Source organism: Triplophysa dalaica, chromosome 15, assembly GCF_015846415.1.
Source record: "Triplophysa dalaica isolate WHDGS20190420 chromosome 15, ASM1584641v1, whole genome shotgun sequence".
Lineage (NCBI taxonomy): Eukaryota > Metazoa > Chordata > Actinopteri > Cypriniformes > Nemacheilidae > Triplophysa > Triplophysa dalaica.
The window spans coordinates 15,960,346-15,986,166 of NC_079556.1; the positions used below are offsets into that span (position 1 = coordinate 15,960,346).

At 41.1% G+C, this 25,821-nt stretch overlaps 1 protein-coding gene across 3 annotated transcripts in view; it reads left to right on the forward strand.

Moving 5' to 3' along the window:
- LOC130437140 (CAP-Gly domain-containing linker protein 4-like) overlaps window positions 1-23,386 on the forward strand; it is a 41,223-nt gene extending 17,837 nt beyond the window's left edge. For 2 of the 3 annotated variants that reach the window (XM_056768317.1, XM_056768316.1), the window contains exons 6-12: window positions 211-342; window positions 16,446-16,628; window positions 16,907-17,044; window positions 18,109-18,232; window positions 20,041-20,105; window positions 20,235-20,304; window positions 21,300-23,386. In XM_056768317.1, the coding sequence (XP_056624295.1) occupies window positions 211-342; window positions 16,446-16,628; window positions 16,907-17,044; window positions 18,109-18,232; window positions 20,041-20,105; window positions 20,235-20,304; window positions 21,300-21,693 (1,106 nt within the window). In that variant the 3' untranslated portion in view covers window positions 21,694-23,386. The remainder of the gene's footprint in view (window positions 1-210; window positions 343-16,445; window positions 16,629-16,906; window positions 17,045-18,108; window positions 18,233-20,040; window positions 20,106-20,234; window positions 20,305-21,299) is intronic. The other variant, XM_056768318.1, reaches the window with a different exon arrangement.
- The last annotated feature ends 2,435 nt before the right edge of the window (window positions 23,387-25,821 follow it).

Consider the following 25,821-nt stretch of genomic DNA (forward strand, 5'->3'; position numbering starts at 1 on the left):
TTGTAGCTCAATATGTGTTTCTGGGGCTCAGATGGTAAACCATGGTTGTGCAAGGTCATGGGTTCGATTGCCAGGAAACATCAATACTGATAAACTGTATACCTTGAATACATTGCAGGGTGCTTTGAATACATTTTCATTCACATACGTAAATTTGGAATTTACATACATTAAAGTAAATGCAATTCATGCTTGCCTGCTCCTTTCCAGGAATCTTCGCCCCCCTTTCTAAAATCAGCAAGCTCTTTGAGCGCAGCAAAGAGATTTCCCGCCAGCCTTACACTCCTGTTCCCCGCCCAAGACGCATTGACTTGGCACGGGTCACGTCAAAGGTCAACACAGGTACACCTCTAATATAACTAGTTGCTTAATGATCCTCTTTACAGCCTACAAACCCAATATCAGATAAAGCCTAGAAGGCACCATAGGCTCAATGCTAATTAGCATCCCAGTGGAATAGCTTGATAAATAAACTCACACAAGTGTTAATGGTGACAGTGGTGATAAGGTCCCCTTAAGGGTTTTAGAGACAGTAAAAAGCAATGTGAGCACTGAAGAATGTAGAATTTATTGAGAGAGCTTGTGAGTATCACTTGTGTGCTAATTCAGTGCCCACCCCAGGCTCTGTTTATGGAGACATGACACTCAACAATGAAACATAAATGTAGGGGTAGCTACATACACAAAATGTGTATTTATCTTGGGTATCTTGCTATGTCATGCATTCTGACTTCTTTACACTTTTAAACGTGCTTGGTTCTCATGCTTAACATGCTCAACTTGTTAAAAAACGAGTTGGAAGTATGACGTCGTATTTCTGTACTTGATACACTCCCCCAGCACTCCAACTAGTTTCGGAAAGTTTTTAATAATTCTGGATCCCTGTGATGACACATTCCGGGAAGCTATTCCTTTCATTGGCCATTCTCCCGGAAAAGCACAGCAAGGTGAAAGAAAAAACACTCCCACAAGCCTACCAACGAGCGAGACCCGCTTACCATCAAGTTCCCTTTCTGTCGGTCTCTCGACGTTGTGTCGAGAACGACAGATGGGGGTTCGCCCTTGAGAACCAATCAACTCTGACTACTATAGAAAAGGCCAATGAAATTTGGCGAATGAAATTTGCATGCCGGGCTCCGCCCCCAGATATCCGGTATAAAAGGAAGCCGGCGTGCAGCATTCACTTACCTTTTGTTCTTAGGAGCCTTCGCTCATGACTACGAACAGAACGAATTCAATGAATTCCTCTTCTTCTACATTGCCGGATCTACGACGTGTTGCAGCGGATCGTCTTCACCTACAGCGACCTTCCCCTGGGCGTCTCGGCGATTCCGGAGGTGTTAGAGATTTTTTTCGGACTGACTGCGCAATCTCCAGCGCGGCATGTCCCGCTGTTCTCTGGGGTGCGGCACCCTCATCGAGGAGGGGGATGGACACGATCGCTGCGTTAGGTGTCTGGGCGTCCAGCACGCTGAAGCAGCGTTCGTTGACACATCTGCCCGCAGATTGTCATTCTGAAGTTGCGGTAACGGGTGGCAGCGTTAGTGATATGGGGAACTCTGCGAACGTAAACCCGCCAGCCAAGTGCTCACGGGCCGATCGCACCCTGATTCGCTCTTCTAAACTTTCCCCAACCGGCGGTGGCAAACCGTCCGGATCCTCACGCACACACTCGGAAACGATGTGTGACATAGATGAGATGTCGCTCCCAGCATCGGAGGGAGACTGGCATCCGACTCTGGCAAATCCAAGCTCCACCCCCAGCGGTCGAGTTCAGGAGGAAGCAGAAGTGATGTCAAATAATGCTAACGCGGGGATGCGTGGTTCCTGAGGTCGGAGCGCGGTGCAAACCGCGCCCACCCCGGGTGCCATGTTTTTCCTGGAGGTGCATGAGGAGCTGTGTAAAACTTGGAACGCTCCACTCACGGACCGTTCCAGTGAAACCAGCTCCGGCTCCCTTACTTCCCTCGTTGGTGGGGCAGCCAGAGGCTACGTCGAGATCCCCCGGGTGGAACGGGCGCCTGCGGTGCACCTGTGCCGCGGGCGGCTACCTCCTTGGGGGAATCGGCCACACCTACCGTCCAAAGCGTGTAGGACTTCGGCATCAGTGGTAGCCTTACACTGCCGTGGGCCAGGCTGCCTCCTCTCTCTATGCCATGGCCATCCTGCAGGTCCGCCAGGCCGTGGAGAGAGCTCCACGAGGGTAAGGCCGACCCGGGTATAACGCAGGATCTCCTTTCCGCCACTGACAGCGCTCTACGGGCGACTAAGGTGGCGGCGCGGGCCCTGGGTCGGACGATGTCCACGGTAGGGGTCCAGGAGAGACACCCCCGGCTATACCTTGTGCAGAAGAGTGACACCAAGGAAGTCCGCTTTCTTGATGCACTCATCTCGCAGTGTGGGTTGTTGGTAACACCGTCAAGGACTGCGCTCAGCAGTTTTTGATGGTGAAGCAGACCGTGGCAATTAGCCAAATTTTTTCACGCCGCGACTCGGCCGCCTACAGGCCTCCGAGATCTCAGGTGACGTCTGCTTCCCTTCGACATCGGCTCCGGTTCCTGTGCCCCCACAGGCGGCACCCCGGAAGAAGAGGTTGAGGGGGAAACCTCCACCCCGTCAACAACCTTCTTCCGAGCAGGGGCACTGACGCGAAGACCCAAGGGAGAAAAACATCGGGCCCGAACCTTTACAGCCACGGCTCTGATCGGTCGGTACGGGACGATTCCTGCCGCGTCCCCAAAGCCGGGACCTTTTCAGGGCTTGGCGCCCACTTATTCGCAGAGTTTTCTGTTCTCCCCGGGTGTACTTGCAGCCTATCGCACACTCCACTGGACTGTGCACGGCGAACCGACCGGCTGTCACCACTCTCAAACCGACAGTGCGTGCCATCGTCCCGCCAGGCAGGTAAAAAGTCGGAGCCAACCTTCCCTCTGGGGACACCCGCGACATGGTTAGCTCCGCCAGCCGACGAACCCCCCCGTGGGAATGATGAAGCAGACCGTCTACAGCTGTAGCGTACACAGATCGTCAGGGTGGCGTTCGCTCACAGCAGCTAACACAACTTGCTCGACGCCTCCTCCGGTGGAGTCAACAGGTGACCCGTTCCCTGCGGGCCACACACACCCCGGGCAAACTGAACTAGACAGCCGACGTGCTTTCACGCCAATTTATGCCTCGTGGAAAGTGGCGACTCTACCCCCGCGCAGTCCAGCTCATTTTGAGACTGTTCGGGTAGGCCCAGGTAAACCTGTTCGCCTCCCGTAACACCACCATTTGCCCGCTTGGTATTCCATGCTCTCGGCACGGATATCCTGGCGCACAGCTGACCGCAGGATGGGTGGAAGCATACCTTCCCCCCCAGGAGCCTCCTTGCACAGACGCTGTGCAAGGTCAGGGAGCAGGAGTACCAAGTGTTATTGGTTACACCACACCGGTCTAACCGCACATGGCTTCAGAGCTGATGCTCTGGACAGCGACTCCCCCTGAACCATTCCCCTGACAGAGGACCTGCTCTATCAGGGGAGGGACACGTTCTGGCATCCCAGATCAGACCTCTGGAACACCCATGTCTGGTCTCTAGACGGGACGAGAAGATCCTGAGATGGCTACTCCCCCTCTATGGCAGAGACCATCACCCAGGCTAGGGCCAGGGATGGGCATAAATACATGTAAATGTATTTAAAATACAAATACAAAATACTGTGTGGAAAAGTGTATTTAAATACAAATACAAAATACTGTGTGGAAAAATGTATTTAAATACAAATACAGTATTTTGTATTTTGAAAATACACAAAATACATGTGAAATTGGTGATTCAGTGCAGGTACCCCTATTAGGCTAAAATCTATCTGGGCCTATTCTAAATGCCAAAAAGCATGATGTGTTTAACTGCTAAGAAACTTTCGTTTTCATTTTATTTACCGCTTCCCTTCCCCTGCCTGGTAGGAAATACATAACTACAAAAAAAGACACTTTATAAAATGTTTTATTTTATTATGTTTTATCACCCACGGTGGCTTAACGGTTAGCACGTTCGCCTCACACCTCCAGGGTTGGGGGTTCGATTCCCGCTTCCGACTTGTGTGTGTGGAGTTTGCATGTTCTCCCTGTGCCTCGGGGGTTTCCTCCGGGACTCCGGTTTCCTCCCCTGGTCCAAAGATATGCATGGTAGGTTGATTGGCATCTCTGGAAAAATTGTCCGTAGGGTGTGAGTGCGTGAGCGAATGAGTGAGTGTGTGTGCCCTGCAATGGGTTGGCACTCCATCCAGGGTGTATCCTGCCTTGATGCCCCGTGACCCGAGGTAGTTCGGAAAAGCGGTAGAAAATGGATGGATGGATGTTTTATCACCATCATAACTTCAAACTCAGTAACAAAAATAGAAAGTTTGTCTAAAATAAAAAATAAATAAAATTAGAATTTGGCATTATTCAACCAAAGGTTGTTTTTTTTCTACTAAAAGCTAAAGATTTTGTGTGGTGTATCATTAATCAGTGTCATCACAGATGCACACAATCAATACAGATTGTTGGGTTGTAGCTACAGCTGAAGCTCACGTGCATGAATGTTAGGGCTGGGGAAGGGCGTGTCTGGCCTGAATTATGTTGGTTGATGCACGAAAACACCCTGATAAAAAGGTTGACTGGCTCAAAGTATTTTGAGTATTTTGAAAATACAAAAATACTCATCTTAAATGTATTTAAATACAAATTACATTAGATTTTTCCAAAGGCTTTAAAATACAAAATACTATTTTGTATTTCAAATACGTATTTTAAATACATGTATTTGAAATACTGCCCATCCCTGGCTAGGGCCCCATCTACTAGGCGGTTACACGCCTCTAGACGGCGCCTCTTCTCGTCCTGGTGTCTCTCTCAATAAGAAAGACCCACTGAGGTGCTCGATCAGGATTGTGTTTTCCTTCTTACGAGACTGGAGACTAACATCTCCCCTCCACACTGAATGTGTATGTAGTCGCTATTGCCACTCATCACGACTCAGTCGGTGGAAAGTTTCTAGGGCAACACGACCTGGTCACCAGGTTCCTAAGGGGCGCGAGAGGGCGGAAGCTGCCTCATCTCCCCCCCATACCCTCTTGGGACCCTAAGTGGTCCTGGGGAGCCTCAGTGCCCCCCAAGAGCCCCTCGGAGGTTCCGATCTTCCTCACAGAGTAAGACTGCCCTCCTGACAGTGCTCACATCCTTCAAGAGGGTAGGGGACCACCGAGCAGCCTCCGTGTCCCTGGATTGCCTTAAATTCGGCCCTAGAAACTCTCACGTTATCTTGAGACCCAGGCCCTGATGCGTGCCCAAGAAGTTCCCACTACTCCCTCCGGGGCCAAGTGGTGGACTTGCAGGCGCTCCCCATAGGGGAGGAAGACCTAACCTGATCAGTGTTGTGTCCAGTACGTGCTGGACCGCACGCAGAGCTCTGAAGCTCTGACCAGCTCCGTGTCTGTTGGAGGACAGCAGAAGGAGGAGGCTGTCTCCAAACAGAGGCTGGCGCACTGGGTCGTGGACGCCGTTACGATGGCTTTTGATCTCAGAATCTCCCATGCCCATTGGCAGTGAGGGCTCACTCCACACGGAGTTTAGCCACCTCCTGGGCACTGGCAGAAGCGCCTCTCTAGCAGACATCTGTAGAGCTGCGGGTTGGGCTACGCCCAAACACCTTCGCAAGGGTTAGCAACCTTCGCGTAAACCCGGTGTCAGCCCACGTCCTACGTGGCGACATGTAGGACTGGCATCCAGGGGGCGTATGCCTGCGAAAGCACCTTTCCACCCTCTAACAGGTTGGGTCAGTGTGCCATCTACCTTTTCTTCTTACCCAAACACATGGCTAAGAAACTGGTACCTCACCAACCTCCCTTCTTACCCAGACACTGGTTAAGAATAGGCATTCCATCCATCACTAAGCAAGCACCCCCAGGGGGGCTGGCTGGGCAGAGCAGCCTTCCCCCTCAGGCCGGGATACCATGTGAGCTATCACAGATAGCTCTAACCGGACCTAGTGCTACCGGACGTCCGTAACACCCCCTCCGTGGGCTGTTCCGTCTGATGTATCCTCATGAGAATGGTTCCCACTCCTGGTAACCCATGAGCTTCCCCAGGTGGACCTCCACCTCGAGGTTGACTACCCAGTCTGCACGTTCCATGCGTTCTCCTCCAAGGACGAGACCATACCTATATCCACCATATTCCTCCCCACGGGTAGGAGGTGGCCTCTGCAGCGCTTCTCTGATTAAGAGTTGGGCTCACCCGTTGTAAACCCGAGCCGGACGGCCTCTCGCCAGTAGAGAGCTAAGGCCTCGTCCGTGAAAGGTTACCGGTCAGGGCTGTACCCATCTTTCTCCAAGAAAGCTCTGGAACCCCCCGACCACCACACTGGAAGGTTACAGTTTCGCGAAAGCATCGAGCTGACACGCCCAAGCTTGTTTCCGTCGCTTCGCTAGAGATTGTGACGCGATACAGCGTTGTGGCGTTTTCCATAGGCAACCCCATCTGTCGTTCACGACACAACGTCGAGAGACCGACAGAAAGGGAACGTCTTGGTTACGTATGTAACCTCAGTTCCATGATGGAGAGAACGAGACGTTGTGTCCCTTATGCCACAAACACGTATCGTATTCTGCTGCAGTCGTGAGAGGCTCTCAGGCTCTTCAGAACAAAAGGTAAGTGAATGCTGCACGCCGGCTTCCTTTTATTCCGGATATCCGGGGGCGGAGCCCGGCATGCAAATTTCATTCGCCAAATTTCATTGGCCTTTTCTATAGTAGTCAGAGTTGATTGGTTCTCAAGGGCGAACCCCCATCTGTCGTTCTCGACACAACGTCTCGTTCCCTCCATCAGGAAACTGAGGTTACATACGTAACCAAGACGATAATCTGCACCAAGATGGGCAGCAGCTCGTTACTCTTGCGATAGTGAAGTTTAGGTGTGTCTGTTTGTTCAGGGCATTTCAGAGATGGTTGTTATATAAAGGGTGGATGTAACGCTGGATTTGGAGATCGTTTGAAACTGATAGATGATACTGTATCAGTGCTTAAAGATGCAGGACTTGAACTGCACGCGGTAAGACAAACTAAGTCATACGTCTGTGTTTTGGTTGCAATCGGCTTGTATGTGCATAATGTACAAAACACAAAGGAATAAATGTAATGATGTGTAGCTTGCTCGTGAAAAGCCTATATTCATTTTGAGAGTGTAGATTATAAATAATTATATGTATGTAGAATATCCTGCACACATTAAGGGCATCAGTTTTAAAAGCAATATAGCTGACACATATCAAAGCGTCCTATGCTTTACAAAACTGCAGTTTCTCTCAGAGAAAGTCTGCAGGGAACGACAGTGTACCCACATAAGTTTCCATTGGCACACTAATGTTGATGAACAGCTGTTCTCCTTACTTCTGTTACACCAGAGACTTCTTTTTGCACTCTGTGTAGGCTACTGTTCAGCGTGAGTGGGTGGTGGTCAGTCACTTTAGGTAGGGCTTCTGGGGCTTAAGCCAGTCATGTCTTGCCAAAAGCCCCTCAGCTTTTTGAATATTTAAAACGGTTCATTTCAAATACAAGACTATAATAATATGAATTTTAATAAGTTTTGCGACGCGGGTTGTAGTACATTATCGTAATTTGACACAGCTCTGAAGCACTCGTTGTTTTTGGATGGTAAATAGTACTTGATACTGTCAGGCGTATTTTATTTACTGAACTGTTGCCTGCGAAACAAACAATTTATTTCTAAATTATAATGATAAACTTTTACTGTTTTCAATGTATCTTTGCAGTTTTGCTGTTTTTGTGCAAACTTTGACCTAAACAGTACATCAACCATCAGGGTGGCATTCGCTCAAGGCAGCTAACAAGATTCGCCCGACGCCTCCTCTTGTGGAGTCACCAGGTGATCCGCTCCCTGAGAGCTACATACATCCCTGGCAACCTGATCCAGACCGCCGACGCGCTCTCTCGTCAGTCGACGCCTCCCGGAGAGGGGCAACTCCACCCCAGCGCAGTCCAGCTTTTTTGGGTGCGGTTCGGGTTCGCCTCCCTGGACACCATCCATTGCCCGCTATGGTACTCTCTGTCCAAGACCCCCTCGGCACAGATGCTCTAGCACACAGCTGGCCGCGGGACAAGTGGAAGTACGGCTTCCCCCCAATGAGCCTCATTGCACAGACCCTGTGCAAGGTCAGGGAGGAGGAGCATCAAGTGTTTCTAGTTGCGCCGTACTGGCCCAAACGGACTTGGTTCTCGGAGCTAATGCTTCCTACAAAAACTCCCCCTGGCCAATCCCCCTGAGGAAGGTCCTGCTATCTCATGGGAAAGGTACATTGTGGCATCCCAGGCCAGTCCTCTGGAACCTCCACGTCTGGCCCTTGGATGGGACGACGAGACCGTGAGTGGCTTAATCTGGAGGTGCTTGAGACCATCACTCAGGCTAGGACTCCGGCCACTAGGTGGCTATACGCCTATCAGTGGAGCCTCTTCTCTTCCTGGTGTTCTACTCAAAGAGAAGACCCACAGAGTTGCTCGATCTGGAATGTTTTGTCCTTTTTACAAGAGAGTCTAACCTCTCCCCTTCCACACTGAAAGTGTATTTAGCCGCTATTGGCGCTCATCACGACTCAGTTGCTGGGACAGCACGACCTGATCATTTGGTTCCTAAGGGGCGCGAGGAGGCGGCATCCGCCTTTTCCGCACTCCATACCCTCTTGGGACCTTTACGTGGTCCTGGCGGGCCTCAAAAGGCCCCCATTCGAGCCCTTAGGAGAAAGCACTCTTCCTCACCTAACAAACACCTAAATGTTTTGGAAACAATCGTGAAGCCGTATCAATTTTTTATTAATGTGATCAAACTAAATACTCTTCGAAAATACAAGTTTGCAATACTACTCTATAGGTACTCAAGATTAATATGAGATTGGCAGAAACCCTGTGTGTTACGCCCGTTTTAATGTCATGGACTGTGATGAAGGTGAAAGTAGTTTAGCTGTGTCAAATGTTTACAATCTCTGATAAACCAAACACTACTCCAGCGGCTCTTCCACTTCTCTAAAGAAGGACCCGCACATTTTGTGGCGTATTTTTTTGGGCGGAGGTTATTATAAGCGCTCGGAATAGTGACATCATGTACCCAGGAAGTAGAGGGCTGTAGTCAATTCACAATTCACTAGTGCAGTTATTTTTGGTTTTATAATTTTAGGTTTTGTTGTTTTGCTTCTTTTCAAATTCAGTTTTTAATATTCAATGACTTTAAATGTATTAACTTGACTTGTTTGATAATCAGTTTTACTGTAGCTCAGTGGTAAGAGCATTGCGTTAACAACGAAAGGTTGTGGGTTCGATCCCAGGGGATTGCAAATACCTATGTAAAATGTATAGGATAAAGCAATGTAAGTCGCTTTGGATAAAAGCGTCTGCCAAATGCCAAAATGTAAATGTGATTATGGTGGGTGCCTCAACAACACCTTTTTTTTTTAAACAGTTTGATTATAAACTGTAATGCCTTCACTGCCTTCTTCCATTTTATTTTACTTATCTTTCTTTTCTAGACCTCTTTGTTCTGTTCAGCCTTACACGCTGCTTTTATAGCCCTTATTCCTAAAGTTAACTTTTCTGTTTCTTCTAGTTTGAAGGACTTTTGGTTATACCAGTGTAGTGAATTCAATGAGGAACAGTATTATTTAAACACTATTCTTCATCAAATATGTAAGAATCATCATGAGCTTTGATCACAATTATAAGTAATATATTCTCCACCACCCTTTGTAAGGGAAACAAATATCAACCCAAATTGGGATGAATTTAATTAATAATGATCATTATAATTATCTTGATCAAATTCATGATTTGGGGAAATCACTTAGCATTACGAGCAGGTAGCAAGAATCGGCATGTTTAGGGACTCCGGATTATGAGCATGAACTACAAACAACATCACGTGTGAAATAAAACAGGACTTTATTACCTAGACTAGGCACATACTAATCTAACACACACACATACAGTTTAGCATTGGAAGAAGGTTGAAGTTGAAGCAGAGAGAAGAACAGAGTATGGATTTATGGCAGTATATGATATTCAGAAGATCAATAGCCTGAACTAAACATCAGTTTCTTCTTGTAAAGCACCTTTGTTAAAAGGATTAATAATGCCCTATGCATCCATTAATAAGACTAAGTTTGATACTTGCACGTCTTGCCCATCAAAAGAAAGAAAGTGTCCTGATGCAATTTCTTAAGGCTCCAGGTGATCTTGGCTGAAAGTGATCAGAGAGAACCAGTTTTATGGAGAGGATCTGTATCTGGAAAGACGAGGCCGCAGCCTGGCACAAACTTATGGGTCAAAGGTGAAGTCTTCTTCTAGTTCATCCTTTGGAGATGCAGAACGCAAGGAGAGAAAGAACAAACCCCCACAAACTGCAAACCTGAAGAACAACTCCTAAAACCTTGACACAAGAACCAAAGAAAAAAAAGACTCTTCTCGTGGTCTCTTTTAAACTGTAAGGATGTCACATCCTACAGACGTGACTGATCCAATCAGGAGATGGCAACTTTGGAGGGAAAGTTAATTGTCTTTGTCTCTCAGATGGTGTTTTGCATGTGAGAGCTGATTGGATGTTCACTAAGAAGATTTCTAAGAGTTTGATAAAACTAATATGAAAAGAGTTAACAAAACACAACAAACATCAACATTAAGGAAATAACAAATGTAGCTCATAGACACCAAACATGATCTAAATATCATCTTGGTTAAATGAGTTACTACAAATCTAATAATTCCAGTAGTTAAACACACATCCATGGATACTTTGGATTAATGTTTAAAACAGACGTAACAACAAGAACATTAATACATGGAAATGGTATAAATGAATATATGTACATTTCCATATAAATGCATTTAGAATTGTATGTCTGTCCCCAAAGTGAGTAAAGAGAGTTCAGCGCCATACATTCCATTCGGTCGTAAAATACTCTATCTTGATGGATTGGTGTGAGTTGCTATGGTCACCAGAGATCTTCTCCTGCTCTTGGTGTAAGTTACAGATTGGGGGTAGACCCCAACCGACTAGCTTGCTGGTGGGGTGAGGGGTGTTGTTGTAATATTTAAGAAATTTAATTTGTTATGCGTGTCTGATCGGTATCAGGTACTACACCAGTGTATATCAAATAGATACAGTTATATTTTCAGGTGAAATTAAAGAACAGGTTTTAAGCTTTAAGTCATGTTTTTTTGTTCAGGGGGCTCAAATATAATTAGACAAATTAATATAATCTTATTTTGTTTGTATTTGCTTAGCATCCTTTGCAGGCAGTGACTACCTGTAGTCTGAAAACGCACAGACATCACCAAAGCCCAGGGCTTTACTACAGCTGCCTTAATTTGTTGTTTGCTCATTGGTCTATCTGCCTTTAGTTTTGTCTGGATATTCAATTAATTTACCTTCGAAAACCGTGGTACGTTTTTGGGTCATTCTCAATCTGTACTAAGAAGCATCTATTGCATTTGGCTGAATCTGGACAGACATTCCATTCTGTGGGTTCACAACAACAGCTTCCAAATGCAAATGTCACACATAGAATCAACTCCAGACATTTTAGAGTTTTCACCCATACATTTAGTCATTTAGCAGACACATTTTTCCAAAGCGACTTACAAGTAAAAAAATCTGGAAGCAATTGGGTCAAACAGTAAGCATAAGAGCAATAAAACGTGTCTCACAATGCCTACTACAGTGTACAGAGCCAAGTTTAGTTTATCTAAGCATGCGTTTTTATTAGATATTGTAAAAAAAAATTGAAATCAGAAATTATCAGTCAGGTGCAGACGGAAGAGATGTGTTTTCAGCCGATTCTTAAAGATGGCAACTTAATCTGCTGATCTTGTAGCAGCAGGGAGATCATTCCACAAATGTGGAACCGATCCAGATTTTTTTTACCTTTTTGGGATGGCACCACAAGACGTCGTTTTAGATTTTTAGTTGTGAAGAAATGATGAATCAACAGCCTTTGAGTTAACTGTCCAATTACTTTTGGTCCCTTGAAAGGGGCTGTTTGGTAAACAGCTAAAATATCAAATTGTGCCTGTGTCCAAATATCTATGGATTTAACTGTAATTCACCCCAAAATCAATATGTATAATTTTTTCTCACCCTCATGCCATCCTAGATGTATATGCTGGCCATTAAACGATATTTTTGACTCGCCGGCCAATTTGTCTACTCTGTTGTGTTAAGTTACCATTCAAAACATCTACTAGACCATACAAATAAATAAGTATAATATTAACTTCATTAACAGGTTATATATAGATATATAGTTAATTATACATCTTTTACACATTCTTGCTTTTTATCCTCCATTCCTTTCACCAAAATGCGTATATAGTGGACAAATCCATACAGTACCTTAACATATATGAAGTTATTTGTGGAGTCTTATAAAAGACACTGACACCCATTTAACCAATTGACATTACAATTATTTTCTTTTCTTTCCCTGTTCTTCTTTTTTTGCATGGGGTACCTTCTTTTTTACAATGGAGTAAGTTATCCCAGGCAAGTATAGTCACATTATCATGTTTTTGAGTCTTCCCCCTGGCACTCCATTATTTGCTGTGAAGTGACAATAATGTTCGAGTAATACTATATGCACAGATACTGTGCAATTAGTTACTTTTTTATATATCACGATGACTCTTCATGTGGCTAGTGATTTGACACCGTTACCCATCCCAATTGGGTAGTCTAGTTGTCCGGTGTTAATTCCATTCCCTGTGATATGTCTTACTTGCTTTCTAAATGGTATCCAACAAAGCACATACACTGATCATTTAAGTAATCCAAACAACTGCAGTATGTTAACAAATATATTTTGAAGAGAAACGATAGGTGTACGAAAGCAAAGTATTTATATTTTGACTTTGTTTAGCATTTAGATATTGAAACCATAACAATCATACTCTAAGAGTAATATTCAAATATGGTTTGTGTCGTGATCTCACTAATTCTTGCATGTCTTGTGACAAGTTGTCATATGATATTCCAGTGAATTTCTAATACAAGAATTTTCTTTTTTGAATGAGCTATTCCTGTAGGACTAATTCGCTGATCCGGGAAAATACTCCACAGATAATGGTCTCCATAGAGCACTTTTAGCTGCCTGACTTTAAATATGATCCACGGTCAAACACCCATTTCCAAAATGTTTCAGGTATACCTCCAATTCGCGCACAATTACCATATCTAAGCAACACATTGTCTGTTTAATGACACTATGATGATGTTACTGTCTTTTCAACCACTGCTGAAGAAATGACTGATCCCAGTTTTCCTCTAATCAGTGCCACTTTGAGGTGTTTCTTGTTAAATTCCATTCACAAGGTGATTTGAATAGTGGACCGTGGTGGATATTTGTGTTCCCTGTTGATTGATTGTCCAATGAAGGCGAGCCTAATGAGCAGTTCTCACATCGGTTTGAACAGACTGGCAGTAATTTGTCATGAAAAAGAATAGAAGTGGCGTGGTTGTTACTGCTGTAACCCTTAGTAGTATAGCTTTTATTTCATGTGCTGGTGTAATACTTTCTTTTGAAGTGTAAATATCCAAGACCCAAGTCCAAGCTTTTTATCTTTTAGAAGGTAATTCACAAATTTGCAATTTGAAAACAGACCACTAAAATTACCTCTGAATTTTCAAACACTCCTAAGGGATTCATGTGATTGTCACAAAACTGGGTCAGCTTTATGCAAAAACATTGAAGTTGCCATGTTGAGTCAGTTCATTAATCTATGTTGAAAAGTAGGCAACAGGAAGCAGCTTTGTGCATTGAGTGAATGAGATAGATTTGCTATTTGTTTGACCGAAGTTAAATTGGTAAAAATAATTCAAGGTGTCTGAAACATGTTACTTAATTTTACTAATAAAAAGCTATAGGAACAGGCACGTTTTTTGTTACATCTTAAGTGAAAGTTGTTAATGTTATACTTGAAATGCCCTGCCCCTTATCATTTACCTCTAGGCAGCCTGAAAAAAAATATATATAAAGCTTATTGTTGCACATAATTAAGTACTGTCTGTGTGAATCTGCTGAGAGATCTGTTTCTATTGTTAATATTGAACAGTGGGCAAAGATCATAATACGGTCTTGTTATGCACGCAATGCAAAGACCTGCAAGTTTAGCTTTCCTGTGGCTCTGTGTTTAGACCATGGCGCTAGCATCGCCAAGGTCATGAATTCGATCCCAGGGGATTGCACATAGTTAGAAACCCATGTATAATACAATGCAATGTAAGTCGCTTCGGATAAAAGCATCTTCCAAATGCGTTAATCTAAATGTAGTGCCGGTTCATGGGAGTGCAGATCTTTACACTGCTTTGGAAGCAGCTTCTTTGGGAGGTCCTTGTGTTGTGTTGCGAATGATGTGTTTTGGCAGTGTTCAACATGACTCCCTCCCTTGTTATTCATGATTAACACATTCTGTATTATATTTTACAGTAGCCTTAGATTTTTATATAATTGATATAGACAAATTGGATTATTTCAAAGGATTAGGTTTCCTTTTCGTAATGATTTTCCTTTCATATTCCTATTGAAAATTTGATAACAATTTAAATTCCAATCAGTTCCTTTCACACAGGTGTCCTAACAGACTATCAACACAGTCCATCTCTTGAACTGACATTTTTCAAAGTAATAAAACTTGTTGGTAATACATTTACAATGTGCTTTTTCTTTATATTAGTAATTTACATTTACATTTAGTCATTTAGCAGACGCTTTTATCCAAAGCGACTTACAGATGGGGTAAACAATGCAAGCAATTGGGACAACATAAGGACAACAAAAAGCATAAATGCAATCAAAATAAAAAGTCATAGTAATCATATTTACTTGATATTTGCCAGTGATAAGTGTGGTATACATAACATGTCCAAATACATTAACCTTTGAAGGCTGGATCCTGAGACCTTTCATAATGTTTCAAAATGAAAAGAAATAAGAAAACATGCTGGAATTCGGCCTTAATGAGTAAACAGGTTGGACCTAGATAACATCATTGCACTTAGGCTGTGTTTGGGGGAAATATACTCTATTACTGATGTCTTTTTTTGTTTGTTTAACAATTAGCCTTGTAAATTGTTTCAATAATGAAGTCTTTAACCCATGATGCTCTGTGAATATAATAGTTTAATGAGATCCTCATTCCCAAGCAGTTTTTTAAGGGCTGGAAGGTTAAGTTGTCTTGTCTCCTGTGGCCTATTTCCTGCTTCTTTAAGTACGGTAAAAATTTTAGGTCTTGTTAGATGTCTGTGTTGCTGTGCCAAGGCTCGGGCACTTTTCCATGGTTCCACAAGATTAACATTTGGCCAGGACTCATACAAGCTTCAAAGACTGCATTTTAAAGGACTGAAATTGCAAAATAATTAAATAACTTGACTCTGATAAGTGCACATTTAATTTTTGGAATGCTGTTGAATTTAAGTGTGCAGAATTAGTGTTTACAAGGACATTTTAAGTAATGTTATTATGTAAAATAGGTTCAAAATTAACTCATTGAGATGTTAACTGTTTTAATTCAGCCAGGATTAACACTGGTTTACCATTTACCTGTTCATAGACAGCAATATGTAAACCAGATTTACGCTTTTGATGTCCATACTTAATGGCTCTGGCACTTACAAAATTGTTAAAAGTGGTAAAGAAATAAACTTGAATGAAGGGATGGCTATGACAATGTGTTTTGTGTATGTCCAGTGATCCTTCAAAAAAACATTCAAATGATCAATTAATGCAGTAAATTACCAAGAGACTTGATTCTCCAGGTCTGTCAGTCCAACAATAGTTCGCAAAATAAAATTCAGGGCGATGTCAGACTGGGCACGTTTGCTGGCGTCCGAACCCGAGTGCAATTGTTCCTCGTCTCATGCATCATCGTAAAAGTGCATGACAAAAACAGAACACAGGTCAATATTTTGTGTTTTTTATTAATTTGGTGCTATAATGCGCACCTTTCTCTATGTACGTTAGACAGCTTTCTGCTGCTTGCAAACTTTTCTGACTGCAATCGCTACACGCAAATATAATGCAGGCTCACCCTTGTTCGAATCCAAGGTAAATCACCAACGCTGTCATCTCTAACATGTGTTTTGATGAAATAAATACACCATAATCTGCTAAAAGGCATGCGCAGGTTACCTTACTTCCTGAACAAATGTGCACTTGGGTCAGTGTTGCTTTCACATTCACGAGAACCGCGCCACAGTTCAAATGCAACCATTCAGACCACCTCCTTCAGGTGGTCTCAAGTTTGACAGCTTTTACTTTAGCGATTTTAAACGCAAACTCTGCCCAGTTCTGAATTAAACAAGTATGAAAGCCACCTCAGTACGCGATTTTAGTCGTGCTTAAGAGTTTCTTTTCTTTCTTTTTGCAGGTCTTTCACGCAGTTGCTCCACCTCCTCATCGTCTCTGGACTCCAGACAAACTTCATCCAGGCGAGCACAACGGCCACGTTCACGGCAAAGAACACCACTGAGTCCATGGCAAGAACGGACCCCTCCGAGTACCAGATTTACCCCACAACCACCCCCCTCTCTAACCACCACCCAACACCCTGGTACTTACTTCTTTCAGACTCTGCTTTTTATCTCTGAGTATGTGGAAAACTGTTCCATTTTAAGTCACGTTGTGCATTGTGTATGGAATAATGTATTGAACTATCCATACATTACTGCAAAACAAACCCTGACAGGTTGGTAAAATAAACAGCTCACTTTACAATATCTTGCTATGCAGAACAGGTCATGACGTATTAATTTAGGTTTTTTATTGTCATACATTTGGAATAAAGAGGGAATTGACAACTGTTATGAAACAAATTTTATTTTTCATCAGTTAATGCTCGCAGCAGGACCCCCTCAGCGAACAGCATGGCACATGAGAACGCAGAGGTGCATTTGGGGGAGCGTGTAATAGTGGTTGGGCAGAGGACGGGAATCATCCGGTTTCACGGCAAGACTAGTTTTGCTCCAGGTACGACCCTATTGCCACCTACATTGCTCTGCCCGGCAGTATACGATTATTCCAAAATTGCTAAATGAACATTTTGAGAAATTCAATTGCCACTCCTTTGCCTGTGTTCTTGGAACTCTCTCCTTTGTATAACCTCTGGATGAATTAAAGCCATATTTCAGTGCCAGGATAAATGTCTATTATCACACAATGGAGGGAGAAACATTTTATAAACGAGTTAAAGGCCAGCCACTCAAATTCGCGTACTGCACACTTTATCTGTCATACTCCTGGGACTTTATGGGTTGCTACACTGCTGGGTCTTGAAGTTGAACACAGCAGCTTTTGAAATGTATTATTAATAAAGGTTATTCATTTAATGTAACTGTATTTGCTATTGTTTAACAATTTTACTTTGAAAGAAACTTCAAAGGCACAAATGTAGCTCACTGACCGCATTTGTCTTTGAAATGTGATGACCACTGCACTTGTAATAAAACATTTGCTGTATGTAGTGTAACATTTTCAGATTGAACCAAATCAGGTCTGTATAAGCTTATACTTCATACTTGTTGCATGACTTCAGTGGAAGCCTTCTTAACATTGTTTCTGAAAATTGTAACACTGTTAAAGTTTAGTTTTGGGAAGAATCCTACATAAGTCCCTAGTTTGGCAGAAATAACAGTTCAACAAGCATTCTGTGTTTAAGAGAGAACACAGATCTTATCTACACTTTTATTGAAGACGTGCTCAAAGCCCTGAGTTGAAATCTGTTTTTCTCTTAGCATGCCCTCTTCATCTGCTATTCCTACATTTATAGAATGACTTTTACCCTGTGATCTGCGAATTGTTTACCATAAAGAAAGTGTGTGGTTGTTTGTCCCTGCATTACAAAGCTTTTGGAAAGGATATAACTGGATTTACTCAAATCACAGGATTTAGTATCCGTTTGTTATAGCTTGGCTGTACTGGGAGATGACAGATTGAAGATTGTCAACCAAAGCCCCGGTCGGCAACCGAATTGCTACGTTTTGTTGAATTGCTGTGAAACACGTCTGTTTGTATACTGTTCGTTTCTCTGACAGGATTTTGGTTGGGGATTGAGTTGGACAAGCCGAGCGGAAAGAATGACGGCTCAGTCGGAGGAGTGCGATACTTTAGCTGTCCCCCAAAACATGGAGTCTTTGCCCCACCCTCACGAGTTCAGAGGCAAGTGTACTGTGCAGGATTTGCACTCATAGCCACGTCTTAACTGAGCCTTATTTCTGGTGTCAAGCTGACTTGTAGTGTGATTATTTCTGGCCGACTGTGTCTTTGATTGTTGGACAGACATCCTGACCTTTCTGTACAGAAGCATTAATAAGATTGTGCATCGACATTTGCGAGTCATTTCTGCATGAGGGAAAAACAGTAACCAAAGAAAATAATCACCCTGCCCTTGTCCTCAAAAGACATTTAAAATTAGATCTCAAGATGTGGACTTTATATTTCGAAATTAGCTTTTGAGTTAAGTTTGCCAAGGCTAAGCTATTGTTACTCTTACACTTACTTTAGGTCTGTTCAGATTGTTAAAGTTATTTTGAATGATTAATAAAAATAGTCAGGAAATAATATCTGAGCTAAAGCTATCCTATCCTTACAACCATACATCAATGGAAATCTTATTTGAGATGATGTATTCATTTTAATTTCATAAAAATTCAGGCACCAGATAATATCTGGTAAACTATAACCAAAAATCAATTATAAAGCAAGTACTGTACATAAAAAGGGTTCAAAACTGTCTCGTTTCCGTAAGCGGATTCTCAAAACTAAGCTTGATTTATAATTTGAGACGTCAGGTAGACTTTGTCTGTAAATGTCAGTTTGATGTTGTTTGACTTCAACCCCCATTAATTTATTTTATATAAAGTAACTTGTAATTTAATACTTCAAACAGAGATGGCGATATATATGTAAATGTTGCAGATTTTAGCTTTAATTCAGAAATTTGGCTTTTGATTATTAAGCTCAAACCTCATTTGCCTTTTTATGTACTTTTCCTCCTCAATCACTCTTCCATTACAGCTGTAATCCTTCCAATCGGCAGCCGTCTGCCCTCCATTTGTCCCTTTGTACCTCTGAGCTTTTTATTCCCCTGCTAGTCATTCAACAAATGGTCGACGTTCTTCTCCATCTGTCATGAAACATATATTCTTAATTCAAAACTTTTCAACTATGCAATATTCCTATTTAAGATTGCATTGTATTTCTCAAAAATCAGCAACTGGCTGATAAGCAGATTGTTCTTGAAGCTTTATCGTTTCTCTTCTTAATTAACCCTCAGGGCAGCAAGAAGAACGCCGCCAGCTAAGCCAGTGGCGATTCACTTCCTACTGCCTTGTGCAATTCACATATTCTTTGATTTTGTCAAAGAAAGAAAACTGCTGCCCACCCACCATACTCATTGCACTAAAGATGTGACTTTACTGATAAACTTACCATTTATTTTGCCCATAATTTGTCAATACACATTTTCCAAATAATAAAATACTTTTGTCTTTGTTATTTTCATAAAAACCTTTTCCTGTTTCGAAACTACTTGCATCACTAAATATTCATATTATACATACAGAAAAGTATGATGGGGATGTCGCTGTGTTACATAAGGGGAATTGTTCTTCACAATTCACTCCTTTTATGGAATTTGTCACATAATGTCTTGGGGTGCGAATGCTATTTCATCTTGCCTCAAAATATTTTATATACCTGTCATAAAAAGATCATTCAGAATCATTCGTTTTTTTCTGTACTATCATAAAAAATGTCAAATTGTTTATGGCACTTTTGACAAGCATTTGTCAAAATAAACCCATGTGACTGTCACCATTTTGAAACGGATAAATTTGTTGTTTGACTGCCTACAGAGTAAACTCAAGGGTAAAATAACGCGCCTTGGCAGTTTTCTGGCACATCGTCAGTTGTATAAACGCTGTGAAAGAAATCACATTGAACATTGGCTTTGTTTTAACTATCAGGATTCATGGCTCAGTGGACTGTCTGTCGGAGCTGTCCTCGTCTCGGATGAGCTATTCTTTCACAGGTGAGCTGTCCCATGCGTCTGCTGTCTTATTCACTTTCCTCGGTTAAATATTTTAAGACTGCGGAAGGTTTAGACATTTCTGTCATTTAAAGCTTTTGATTAATGTTAGACGTGTTTTTGCTTATTAAGGAATCCGTCGCACTCTTAGCACTTCCTCGGCCATTGCCACAGAGAGAGAACCAAATCGAAAAGGTACCAGGTGGGTGTAATATTAAGTAAGAATTTCTTATTGAAGAGCTGTACTGTAGGGGTTACCACATTTGTTCAAAAACTTTTGTTTTTTAAAGGAGCCATTCTTTTGCTGTTTTTGAAGCTTTGATTATGTTTTTTGGGGGGTTTAACAGTGGATGTTCATGTTTCTAGTTTCAAACAATGCTTTATATTTCACATATTTCAAGTCTATTGTTCACCGTTGATCCTCTTCTTGCATAACGACTGGATTTTTTCCGGTTTTTATAAAGTCCCTCCGTCCGAAACTCTATGATTGGTTAAGCTGACCAGGTATGTCGTGATTGGTTCCCCATTTAGAGTGTCTGAGTCTGAAGATATCCCACACACACCATTTCAGCGAGCTTCCGCTTCTCAGGCTGTTGTGATTGGTCGGCCCACCTCTCAGTGTATGTGTATATATAAGCTTTGGCTTTAGCAATAAACAGTAACAATGGCGTCAACTTTCAACTTCATCAGTTAAAAACATGCAGATCGATCGAAGTGTAACGGAGGTCTATTATTGCATGTGTAAAGGTTAATTGTTGTTAAAGATCGATTTATTTCCCCCTACTTTGGCGAGGGAAATGACACCGGACGGATTGGGTCAGACCAGTTAACACTAATAACAGAAGCGTTGGTTTTGCCTTTTTATATTGGACCTAAATTGGATAATAAAACAAGCAGACTGACCAGGAGATATTTGCAAGTTTCATAGAAGTGCACACATGCGCACACACACAGTATCAGTGTATTGCACAGCTTATTGGACACTTAAATGGACACTTTAACTTTGACACAGGTTCAGGTCATCCTGTGGCATTTCCTGACCTTTTTCCTCATTATTTCCTTTCATTTCCATTATGCATATTTTTATAAAAGTGGCAAATTGCCTAAATGACTAATCAATGTATTTGTACTCCCTTGTTTCTCATTCTCAAAATCTCTTTGTCTTCTGTTTTTTTTCTCACTTGGCGTGTTCCACAGGAACCGTTCCTCTAACCTGCGACGACGTTGGAGCACGATAAGTGCAGGATGGGGGGCATCAAAGGCAAACTGTAGCATTGGGCCAGTGGCCAACAGTGTGGGTGGCACAACTAGTTCCTCTGGCTCAGATGGCGCTGTGAAACTCCACTTGGGTATGCAGGTCTTGCTAATTAGTGCCAATGAGATGGGCATCATCCGCTACATTGGCACAGCAGACTTTGCCCACGGCCTCTGGCTGGGTCTTGAGCTGCGGAGTCCAAAGGGAAGAAATGATGGTTGTGTGGGCATCCGACGCTACTTTAGTTGTCGGCCTGGCCATGGGGTTCTGGTCCGGCCCAGTAGGGTCACGTACCGCGGAATCAGTGGAGCCAAGCTGGTGGATGAATGCTGCTAAGACCCTCACACACACACCAGAATCATCTCACCACCCATCTGTTTTATTCTTAATTTTGTTTTTATGAACTTCTTTGAACTTTTCAGCCAATCTAAAGAATATAATCTTGAACTCACTTATTGAAACTTCTTAGACATTCACATCTGAAATTTCCTCAAATGTTCATATCAGATCTTTTTGGGTGAAAATTAAACAGTAGCATTCTGTGAGCACTTTAATAAAGAAAATAAAAGGAAAAGAAAAGAAAAAGAATGCCTTACATAGCAGCAGTCATGAAGCCGATTTGATCACTGAAATGTGAATAAATTAGCTCCTCAAAACATTCCTAAAATCCTTGAGAAGTTCTAACAATAGACCAGAACAGTTTCAACTCTTATCAATAGAACCAACTTTATAACATGGCACTGCAATCATCCGTTCCTGTTCAAGAGCATATATGATTAAAAAATAGGCACTTTAATCTATCATAATCTATGATCTAATCAGTTATTATAGTTGGATAATCTAAACTGTTGATTGAACTTGATTGTTCCACAGATGATGAAGCGTTTTTTCTGATAGGGTTAATAACAGTAGGTTTTCATTTTGGCTAAAATGTCACCCTTTAGTTAAAGTTATACATTGCCCAGAAGATCTAGACTAAATCAAGACTTGAAGATTTGCCATCAATTGTTGGATTAAACCAATATCATAGGCATGGATGTGTCGGATAATTTGGTTCTGTTTATCGAAGATTATAATTTCAGAGGCAAAGATTTGTTAAAATGATTCATTATAATAAACTAATCAGTATTATTCAAATTGTAATTCCTGAAATTCTGTTAATTTAGAAACAAGGTAGAAGTTTGCACTCTCTATATTTGTTTACATTGATATTACGGTTTTAAGTATGTTAATCAGAAAGTCTCCTATAAAGATTTTCCTAATAATTGCTTTTCTAAAAAAATGAAACTATTATTCATCCTAAAACTAAGTTACAAAAGGGAACTGTAGCCTTTTGTAGGGAACTGTAGGGAATTTTTACATTTCAGTTTATTTAATTTATTAATTTATTCTTATTTTTCCTCACATCATTAAAGCCGTTTTCTAAAAGACTTAATTTTGTCAACAATCTCTAGTCTAGGTTTCATTTTTTTTATATAAAAATAGGAATATGTTTGTGTTCTTTAGACTCAACGTTGCTTTTGATTTGTCTGAACCATCCCCCAAACTTATAATATCTACTCATAAAGAGTTACCCACACTTTACCAATGTCTGACTCCTCAGTCATATCACTTTGCACTAATGAGAGAATAAATAGAATTCATCATTACATTTTGGTACAGTAGAAGGAAAAACTTATGAGGAATAAAGATGAGTAAGTAAATGTATAAATTGGTAAATGAATAAAACAAGTTTTAAAACGAGACAAATTCCAATGGAAACTAATGTCTTATTGCACCTTTTAGCCTGTTTCACAGGTTTCTTCTGTACTGTGTTTTCATTCTCTGCACAGCAGTGTATTTGGTGTATATTTTCTCTGAATTTAATTGTAATATTTTAGGAGCAATAAAATGTTCTGCACATAGGGTGTTTGTCAGAATTTTCATATAAAATTACAATTATAATATATTCGATTTTTTTCTTTTAACTCTGGGCTTCTTTGAGATGTATCTGTATAGTTCCATTTGTTTTTATTTTTATGTTTTTGTTTGAAAAGTGTGTCTGTATTTTGAATGTTTTTGTTTAAAAAGTGCGTCTGTACTTTCTTTAAAATTGACATTTTTTTGTTTTAAGTTTAATTTAATGCTATTAATTAAAGAGGTACAAGCAGTGTTAGCTGGGTATTTGTGGTCTTTGTGGTCTTCCTGTCAGATTTAGTAGTTTAAAGCCATTCTTTTTAGACACAGAGCTTTTGGCTCTACAAAACTGCCACTTGTGGAATACAGACTGATTATTTCCAATTTGTAGTATTTGGTATAGGGTCATCCAAATCGACATTTCTGCTAAATGTAGTGCGAAGGCTGCTTTATGGAAATTTTGTAGGTAGCGATATAGCGCTATTTTTTCACACTTCATTCTGAAACCCATATCAGGTGTACATTTTCGCTAACCCGGACACGTATGCAAACTTTTATGGGTTTTCAAGCATGTTTAGGCTCTCAATGATGTGATTTCATCAGTTTTCGGGCCATAATTAACAACATCCCCAAATTTTCCTAAAACTCAAACAAGTATAGAATCCTAAAATAAACTATTCAGACCAAGTTAATATGCCTCAACCCTATCATTTTTTACATTAACTCCGTGCCAAAAACACACTGAAATGATTATGTTCAATGCGGTTATTTTGATACAGTAGATGGAAAAAGATACATTTACATTCAGCATTATTTGTTCTTGAGACTTCCCCCTTTTAGAAGAAATAAAGTCAGGCTTTTTGCAAATAGACTTACATTTGGTATTTGCTTTTGTTTTTCAATAGTTTTATCATAGCCACATTTAGATCCCCATTTCTTTCAGAGATTGAACAATATTGGACCTTAAAAATGTAGTTCCCAAAAGAAGAGTAGGTCAAGCACAAGAACATTAAGGTATTAAACATTTCTTGACTGTAAATTTTGTAAATATAACATCTGTTGTGAAACATGAAAATATGTCAAGGATTGCTAAAATTGACAGATTTTACAAAAATATATAACAACCTCTATGTAAAAAAAAAATATGATAGTGGCATATTTCTCATGTCATTTTCACCCCTCTGATATGTCTCCATATTTCAGGTGAAAATTGTCATTTTACCCTCCTTTACAAATGAGTGGATTACTTGGTATTCAGGGTATTTTATGTTATATGTTTTTTTTAAATTGAGCCGGGGAAATGTTCAAAGTTTGGTTGATTTGACACTAAATAGAAAAGATGAGGAAACACATTTACTTCTGATTTAGAATCAGAGTAAACTTTATTCACATTTACCACCATTTGACCCAATTTGTCCCTGGAACATGCCTGAAACATCAGGTAAAAAAAATCTATTAATGGGTCAGCTGACATCATTTGTTTGCTCTATTTTTGATGGGCCTGTATATGACTCATTAAAGCCTCCAGAGGCTTGTGTAGTCGGGCACTATGCATCGTTTCAGGCATTTTCCTTTGGCCCTGACATGCCGATCGCTTTGGAATAGAATAAATCTGGACTTAACAGTAAACATGATCTTTTCCCGTTGCTCCACAGTCCAATCAATATGCCACCTGGTATTTTAAATCGTGTTCTTTCTCTTCAGAAAAATACTTTCAACAACTCTTTCAACATATGGCCATGAGCCCAGTGTTGGTTCTATATCATTTGTTTTAAATGAAAAACGAATTGTTTTAAAATTGACGCAGTTGTCTTTTCATTATTCAGAAATTTCTGAATGGGTAGGGTTCTCGGAACCTTTTTTTTTGCACTTGCCATGGATATGCCCTTTTTTGCATTCACTTTGTGAAGTATATTTAAAAAAAATATTTACATTGCTATTCGTTTACACCACTGTTCTTATTTTGTGTTGGAGAATTGCCTTTTCAGTGGGTTCTGTAATATTTACATTTATGCATTTGGCAGACGCTTTGTGACTTACATTGCAATATCTTCGATGCATGCCATAAATGCCCTTTAGAGTAGCATTATTTCCATGAACATATGGAACATGGTTGTTTAAGAAATAAGAAGCTACATTACATTACTTAAAAGTAAAGGAATTTAAAAGAAAAACATATTTATTACTGCAATAATGATCCAATCACAAACTCTTAATTATTTTCTTATGTAAATGCAAGGCAGTGTATTGCTTACGACAGTTTTTTGTCCAAAGACCTTTATTAACATTATAGGAGAATTAAGAAAAATAATGTAATTTGATGTGATTTCCATTTTTGTGCCAAAATCATGTACCCAAATCAGTGTACCTCTACTTTATAAAGTATTATTTGACCAATTTATGTATTACGCAATGCCATTTTGTATTATATTCTGACAGAAATTAATACTACACGGCTATATAGATATCCATATTTTAGTGCTTCAGTGGTTCTCTATATAGCAGTGTGGTATTAATTTCCACTAAAACTGGTTTCCCTACAATCACGAGCCAAGAACCACTTTTTGT